This window comes from Pan troglodytes, chromosome 9 (assembly GCF_028858775.2).
Source record: "Pan troglodytes isolate AG18354 chromosome 9, NHGRI_mPanTro3-v2.0_pri, whole genome shotgun sequence".
NCBI classification, from domain to species: Eukaryota; Metazoa; Chordata; class Mammalia; order Primates; family Hominidae; genus Pan; species Pan troglodytes.
The window spans coordinates 10830160-10838872 of NC_072407.2; the positions used below are offsets into that span (position 1 = coordinate 10830160).

At 44.8% G+C, this 8713-nt stretch overlaps 1 protein-coding gene across 1 annotated transcript; it reads right to left on the minus strand.

The window, feature by feature from the left end:
• Positions 1–410: 410 nt before the first annotated feature.
• On the minus strand, positions 411–2251 carry MRPL17 (mitochondrial ribosomal protein L17). The gene is made up of 3 exons (XM_001166071.7): positions 1714–2251; positions 1338–1406; positions 411–993 (listed from the first exon to the last, which is right to left on the minus strand). Exons 1-3 carry the CDS (start codon positions 1885–1887, stop codon positions 709–711), a joined length of 528 nt encoding a protein of 175 aa, XP_001166071.3. The 5' UTR covers positions 1888–2251; the 3' UTR covers positions 411–708.
• Positions 2252–8713: the final 6462 nt, after the last annotated feature.

Consider the following 8713-nt stretch of genomic DNA (forward strand, 5'->3'; position numbering starts at 1 on the left):
GAGGAAGGAGCTTATCCTGGAGCCCAACATCCTCTGCTGAATGTCTCCACCCCTTTGGCCAAACTGGTGGAACATCTGAATTCTTGGGTCCTCTCCTCCCAGGCCCATTCAGGGGGTTGAAGGGAACACATTAAGGTAATGTGTGATCCTGCCTCAAAACAGAGGACTGATGCAGTATCCCCTGAAGGTTCGCAGGGTACTAGATTGTTTAAGGAAGTTTCACTTGCAGATTGTCACTCCCCTACCCCTGTCAGGAAGTAATCTTTCTCTAAGAAATCCCAAGCACTCATCTCTAGGAGACCAGATGTCAAAACACAACCACCTCTAGCAACATTTGGAATTATAGGATGCATTCCCATGTAAACTGGCATTAAGAAAAACAAAATTGCACTAACCGAAAATAACCCAAATTTAAGGACCAGAAGCATAAGCCATGAATTTACTATCTCAGGTAGACTGAGCATTTGGATAATTCTCATTCTCCAGAAATCCCACAGGAAGGAAAAAAGAAATAAATTTATATATATTCATATAAAGACTTTTATCTATTGTGCAAAGAGAGGGTCATCTGGCTCCCCAGAAGGTTCTCAACCCCATCAAGACTGTCCATTTTACATCTCTAGCTCCAGTTCTTCTCAGAGAGTAAAAGTGCTCCAAAGGCCTGTTATCATGGGTACTGATTAAGGGCTGCAGACTCTTCAGATCCAGTTAAATCCCTGGTGTTTGAGCTGCGTGGGAGCTGTGGTTGCTTGCTTCCTGGCTTTGCCTGAGGTCCTGCCGCAAACCCTGCAGCAGCTGGTTTAGGAGTGTAAGGTGGCTGTCTCTGCGAGGCAGAGGCAGGGGTGGGAGGCAATTCCCTTTATACTCGATCACTGCCATCTTGGCCCGATCCAAACTCCGATTTGGGATCTGCAGCATTCTTGTGTAGCCCCCAGTTTGATCTTTGTACCGAGGGGCCAGTACTTGAAACAGCTTTGGGATCAAATCCTTCTCCTAGAGGGAGAATTATCCAAGAGACAGCAGAGTCAGGCAAAACTGCAGAGGCATTTAACTTTACACCATTCCCAAAGGTAAGGTCCATCCACACATAGAAAGACCTCCCCCTCCCCTCGCCAATCTGGCAGAGTCAGTGTTACACAAAGGGGTCGTTTAAAGGCAGTTGTGCAGAGATATATTCACATCGACTTCAACTAACTTAAGACACAGTTTCTAATTTAGTTAGCAGCACTGGCCCATAAGTGAGTACCCAAGTTTAATTCTGCATAGTTCTCCTTTTTCCAACCCCCACCCCCAGGGAGCAAAGGGTGGGATTTTGAAGGCAGATAGGTCGCACTCACTGTGAGCCAGAAGTCAGCCATGCGCATGGCTCGTTCGTTAGTGTCTCCCAGCTTCCCATAGTCGATGAGCTGTGAGGACGTAACATCACGGATCCAACCGAGCAAGAAAACAAGGTGCCAATCTAATTTCTCTAATGCCGGACGGCAATCCATTCTTTCCACTAGCAAAGCATCTCCAATCTACGCCACCCCTAACTCCGCAGCCCTAACCAGTCTTCCATTAGAAGCGATGGAGGGGCGGGTTCAGCCCAAGGTTCTGGGGGACTCAGACTTGGGGAATGGTTTACCAGGTTGGTCCCGGTCCCTTTCCACTTGCAGCCGGCTCCGCCCCCTCAGACCAGACCCGCAGAGTGGACAAGAGGGCCCCGCTCCTCACCTTCTCCGCGTAGCCCCTCATTTCGTCCACACGCGCCCATGGTGCCTCGATGCGTTCGTGCCGCACCAGCCCTGTGAGCAAGTTCCGCAACAGATGGATGCGGGACTCCGGACCGAGGCCCATACGGCGAAATACGCGGCCATGGGAGATCGCTGCAGCGACCGACAGCCGCATGTTTCCAACTTCTGCCCGCCCCTTGGAGGCCGGAACTGGAAACTGGAAGGTAGACCCGGTGGCGGCAATTTCAGGGAACGCATGCGCCTTAGCTCGGAGCGTGGTGAACGTGTTTGCGCATGCGCATCAGAGCCTGCCTCGTTGGCAATCTCGGGAAGGGCGGAGAAACGGTGTTGAGCTTTTCCAGAGGCGGCGAGCTGGGCGGGCTTCAGGCATCCAGAGCGCTCTGTGGCGGCTGAAGAACCAGGCGCCCCCTAGTGTGGGATAAGCGGGCCATCGGGTTTTTTTTTTGGGCTGCGTCAGCCAGTGGCATTTAGGGCGATGGGGCGCTCCGCCGCGGAGACTCCTGGGAAAGAGAGCGTCCGAAGAGAAAGGCATCCGGAGGGTTCGGGGTCCTGCGGGCCGACGGCCCTACCCGGTCCAGCAGTGGCCAGCTGGCCTGGTTGACACCCGTACGCATTGTTTTTAACACAGTGATTTTCAGTAGTAATGGTGAGATGGATAATAACGATGCCCGCAAAAGAAACGCAGATAGTGAAATTTTTCTTTTATTGAAGTAATCATTCCAGTTAAAAAAATTACAGCACTAAAGGGAAAAGTAGTAGATTGTTTTTAATTACACCAGTGTGTCTTTTTAAGGGGAAAAAACATACCTACACATTTATGTGTTAATGAACAATAATATTATAGTTTGTTTTTGAGCCTTAACATCTGCAAATTGTCAATGACTGTCAAAATTATTCCTTGTTATGGGTTGAATTGTGTCTTCCCCCATGATTCTTCCCGTCCCCAAAAAGCTATGTTAAGTCCTAACCTGCAGTAACTGAGAATGTGACCTTATGTGGAAATAGGGTCATTGCAGATGTCATTTGTTAAGATGAAGTCATGCAGGCATAGGTGGGCGCCTAATCCAAAATGCCTAGTGTCTAGCTAGCTAGATAGATAGACACATGTATACGTACATACATATATGCAGGCCGGGCACGGTGGCTCACGCTTGTAATTCCAGCACTTTGGGAGGCCGAGGCGGGCGGATCACCTGAGGTCAGGAATTCGAGACCAGCCTGGCCAACATGGCGAAACCCCGTCTCTACTAAAAACACAAAAATTAGCCAGGCGTGGTGGCTCATGCCTGTAATTCCAGCTACTCGGGAGGCTGAGGCAGGAGAATAGCTTGAACCCGGGAGGCAGAGGTTGCAGTGAGCTGAGATCGGGCCACTGCACTCTAGCCTGGGCGACAGAGTGAGGCTCTATCTCAAAAAAAAAAAAAAAAAAAAAAAAAAAAAAATGCGCATGAAGAGAGAGAGATGGACACAGGGTGATGCCGACCAGGTAAAGACAGAGACATACAGGGAGAAAGCCATGTGACCTTGAAAGCAGAGATTATGGAGTTAAGCAGTTGCAAATCAATGAATGAACACCAAGGATTGCTGGAGCACACCTGAAGCCAAGGGAAAGGTATAAAACGCATTCTTTTTCAGATCTGTCAGAGAGCATGACCCTGCTGCCAACACATCGCTTTCTTACTTCTAGCCTCCAGAGCCACAAAACAATAAATTTCTGTTGTTTTAAGTTCCACAGTTTGTGATAGTTTGTTACAGCAGTCTTAGGAAATGAATTCACTCCTCTTTACATGTACATATTCAGTAGACGTATAGATTTGTCACTTTGTCAGCTTATAGGTGACCAAAGAACACTTCTTTGCTAATTTTAATTTTGAAAAGTTTCTTTAATATGAAGGAACAAATATGCAAATAGGAAAAGTCATGAACATATAAATACATTGACAGAGATTTATACAAATCACACTTCACAATTAAAGAAATTTACAATAAATTACAGAAATTACAATTACCATTCATGTTTTGTTTCTTTGGGAGCAATTCTTGTAGTTTTCAATTGTCTTTGCAGTTGAAAAATTTCACTAAGATGTTTTCACCAGGTTATATATATATATTTTTGAGACGGAGTTTCTTTCTTGTTGCCCAGGCTGGAGTGCAATGGTGTGGTCTCGGCTCACTGCAACCTCCACCTCCTGGGTTCAAGCGATTCTCATGCCTCAGCCTCACAAGTAACTGGGATTACAGGCGCCCACCACCACGCCTGGCTAATTTTTTTTGTATTTTTAGTAGAGACGGGGTTTCACCATGTTGGCCGGGCTGGTCTCGAACTCCTGACCTCAGGTGATCTGCCCGCCTCAGCCTCCCAAAGTGCTGGGATTACAGGTGTGAGCCACTGTGCCCAGCCCACCAGAAAATTTATCATAAATTTCTATTGGTAAAAACTTGTGAAGAGTCTCTTCTTCAGCAAAAATTAGGTAAAATGAAACATTGATCCATTGTCTTAAAAAATGCTTACACTTGGTAAAAACAATTGTAGCATCAAACACTGTCCTTTTGACTTTTTCTGGCAATACAAGACCATCATCTCTTGTCTCTTCTGGTAGTCTTCAAAATTTGATTCTTTTTTATATGTCAATTTCCTTACATTTTGTTTTTGCAGCATTACTACTGGCTTTCTCTGCAATTTCTGTGGGCTGATATTAACGGAACAATTTTTTTTTACAGTCCAAGGGTCTTTTATTATTAGTATTATTTGCACCTATTATGTCATGAATTCATAGGGAATAGGTTCCGGTAGCTCTGGCTCCTCTCCATTGGTTCTCACAAAGTGTGCTTCTCTTGGTGCAGCAGGCTGGCCTGTCAGCTGAATCCAGGTACCTTTCTCTTTGGCTCCCTTCTTTTTCTGATCATTTTCTTTCATGCATTTCAGGAGACTACCTTTTCCCTTAGAGTGTTTAATGTGCTCCATATGCACATTAATTCTTTTGGCAAGAATCTAGCCCTTAACTTTTTTTTTTTTTTTTTTCCCTACAGCAATGCTAACAGCATGCTGAGTAACATTATAGACTCTTCCAGTTTTTGCCATGGTAACACTTGTGAGGCATTCCTTTTTGAACTATACCCATTCCCTTGATGTCTACAGTATCATCTTTTTTTTTTTTTTTTTTTTTTTTTTTTTTTTTGAGACGGAGTCTCGCTCTGTCGCCCAGGCTGGAGTGCAGTGGCGCGATCTCGGCTCACTGCAAGCTCCGCCTCCCGGGTTCACGCCATTCTCCTGCCTCAGCCTCCCGAGTAGCTGGGACTACAGGCGCCCGCTACCACGCCCGGCTAATTTTTTGTATTTTTAGTAGAGACGGGGTTTCACCGTGTTAGCCAGGATGGTCTCGATCTCCTGACCTCGTGATCCGCCCGCCTCGGCCTCCCAAAGTGCTGGGATTACAGGCGTGAGCCACCGCGCCCGGCCAGTATCATCTTTTTTATAGACTCCCATGCATGTGGCCAACTCCATGTTTTCTAAAAGGCCTAGAAAACATACATTGGGTGCCTCTCCTGTTTTCCTTGTGTTGGCCATTTTGGCGAATTACCAGAATATGGAGCTTCCAGCCAAAAGGAAGTTAAAGCAACAATTTAAACCTTGATGTTTTACTGACTGTATGTTGTTCAAGGCTTATTGTGGCTCTTTGCAGATATTTTTGTGTTTGATTAGCCTTCTTTGAAACTTTACATTAATAAAAAAATACTCATAAAAGAAAAGTCCCAGAAAACCAAGGTTGTTTGTTTTAAATCTACTGTTTAAAAGCAGGGATATTTTGTACAACAGGAGTTGGAGTCATGAAATGTACCTGAAGTGAGCCTGAAAGCTAATTAAACTCTTATGAATTTATATCTATAAATATAAATAAAACTCTGGTCTCCTGCACAGCTGGCTCTGTGGGAATTACTCTTTCTCTATTGCAATTTCCCTGTCTTGTTAAATCGGCTCTGTCTAGGCAGTGGGCAAGTTGAACTCATTGGGTGGTTACAAATCTGGGGGCTTGTCCAGGATTGCCCATGTGGCTACCTGCCCGTGGTTTGGTAGTCCCCCTCTGGTGATGGATTCAGATGCCAGCTCAAGCAGGTGCCTAGTTATTTTGGACTGGGGGCTGACTCTGGTATTGTCTCTGCTGACGGGGCACTGGTGACCCAATGTGCATGGATTTAATTGCAATAGAGAAATAGTCTTGGGGAGATGTCCTATAACTGTAGCCCTATCACAAGGTGTCTGTCTGTAGCCCAGTCATGGAGTGTCTGTAACTGTAGCCTCATTACAGGGTGTCTGGATTGGTGAATATCCTAGGCACGGCCAACGCCTCCTTCCTTTTCCTGATTGGTTTGATTCCTTTGGGGAGGGGATCTTGGTTTTTCTGTTGCCCATGGTGGGGTGTCAGTCTGTAGCCCCACTGAGGGGCATCTTTCTCAGTTTGGTTCATTTGAGATTCTCGGTTGGCTCTCTCTAATTAGTAGGAAGAGTCTTGGTTTGGGAGACTTCTCAATCAGGAAGATTTTGGGGAGATTTCTCAGACAGAGAACAGGAGGATAGTTTGGAAGTGATACTCTTGGAGTTCTTGGTTAGGGATCTGATTTGGAAGCCCTTCTGTCTGTCTTGTCTTTGTATGTGTTTATATATGTGGAGGGGACCTCAGAAGGACTTGCTGATGAGAGTCCAGCAGGCCTAACTCAGAGAACCCTCCTTATTTGTCTGGTCACATTCGGTGAGTCCCAAAGAAAGCTCAACAGGCCTGGCTCAGGACGACTATCTGCTCTTCGTCTTGCCCAGAGACCACCCATCAAATTACTGGTCGGAGGTCATTCCTCCCCACCTGGAGTGGATCAAAGACAATGGGGACCAATGGGAGAAAGTTTGAGCCTTGCCAGGTCAATACTGGGTGGTGAATGAGATGACCAGTGTCTGTTTTGTTATGTATATTTTGCTTTTACAGGGATGGAAAATGTTAGTTTGGTTCCCCATGCAGCCTCTTGGGCAGCATCTTGCAAAATTGAGAATCTTTTGCTTATGGTTCCATAAGAGAGAAAAGGGTGATTTTCTTTTGTAAAGTGGCTTGACCTCCACAGCTATGGCACAACTAGCAGGGTCATCAAAAGCTGCTCTGTTCTTCCAGAAGCTGCAGAGAAAGGGAACCTGGAAACCTGGTATGCTGGCAAAAAGGGTAAGAAATTCTTACCAGCTGGGTTTCTGTACCTCCCCATCTGTGTGTGTGTGTGTGTGCGCGCATGTGTGTGTGTGTGTGTAAATGGTAAACATCACTATTTGCCTTCTCTGCAAGGGTTTGATTAATAGAAAAAAGGATTTGCGAGACTAGTCTTAGGCTGTAGCAAATCTGGCTGACTTTGTGCTAAGAATTTGTCTTTCTGTAATGGAGAGAGGGGTATCACAGGATAGAACATGGGCTTAGGACCCCAGTAAGCGTGCTTTTCAAGCCAGCCTAGCAGACTGGTCAGTAACAAACTTTGTTGAGGGTCCCTGAAACCAATACCGGATGAAATTTCTCTGTCTTGTTTAGTGTCCTTAAGAGCTTAACCTTGTGACCATGTGAGGATATTGTCTCTTGGTTTCTGCATCCAGAGGACAGGAATTTTGGGGTTCATGTCATAGTTAGCCCTAAAAATTATCTTGAGGAGTTAAGAGCCTTTGCAAGCTTGAAGTTGGCTGCTCTAGACTTCTTCTGGGAAGAGCAATAGAAACTGCTCAATGCTGTGTAGCTCAGTAGCTGAAGCTTTTTTTTTTGACAGTGGTGGCCTGGGTTCAATTCTTGGCTTCTGGAAAGTTTCCTTTCTGGTTTGTTATTTGTGTAATTTTGCTATTTATTGAGGGTTTTTCCCCCATGGATAGCTTCTGATTTCCTGTCTTGGATTTTCCTTTCTCTAAACTACCCTTGGTAAACTACCCTTGGGGAGATTGTAAATCTTGCCAAAAAAAAAAAAAAAAAAAAAAAAAAGAGAAACCGCTTATCATCTCTTTGAGACACCTTATATGTCCATGGTTAAGTTATAACCTTAGCTAAAACTTATTAATTTCATGTAGAAAGTTACCTGTGGTAGAAATCAAAAGCCAGAAATATCGGTTGTCCTGGCTAGAGTCTGGTAATAAGAAATTTTCAAGGATTTATTTATTTTTTTAAAAAAGAGCTCTATGGTTAAAATCAGCTTAATTAAAAAGAAATATCCAAGCTATATGTATTTAAGAGGACTTTATCTTTTTCCTCTTCTTGAATTGTGTTTTCCTGAAAAAAGTTTTTTTTCCTTGGTAGACAGAATTGTTCTTTTCCATTTTGTCTTCTTGCCACTCTTGATGTCCACATGAGAGAATTCAAGATAAATTCTAACAGCCTGGGACTCCTGGGGAAAAGCAGAGGAGGCACCACAGACCCTATTCTGGGATAAAGCTCTGTTTTCCTCACAGAAGCCCAGGAATTGAAAGAGAATAGATCCCTTTCAAAATCTAAGGCTCTATTCTGTTTTGCATTGCATTAGGTGACAGTTTTGACTTTTGTGGGTATCAGAAATTACTTCGCATTATGAGAGAAATTTGGTGTGTAATAACTAGGTAGGAAATTACTTTTGGGGATGGCTAATGGCAGTTATGGGGGGATACTTGGCTCTTTGATGTTTTGATTAGAGAAGTATGTTCTTGGCCACCTGGAAGATATGGAAACATCTCCAACCCTCACTGAGAGATGAGACTCCCATGGGGGATGGGCTGAGTATAAAATGGGCTGATTGGCTTTGGGCTGTCTTACAATGAAATGCATGGTAAAAGCACTGCACTATCTTCTCCTGTTGTATTTCCCTCTCTTTTGGGGATCTAGGATCCAGTATAAAATGGCACCTTTAATCTTGGGGACCTGTCTTTGCCTTCCAGCTGTGCCTGCTTATTAGGCCCTAGAAACTGCATACTTTCCTGGCCCTGTACCTCCAAGGGCTCC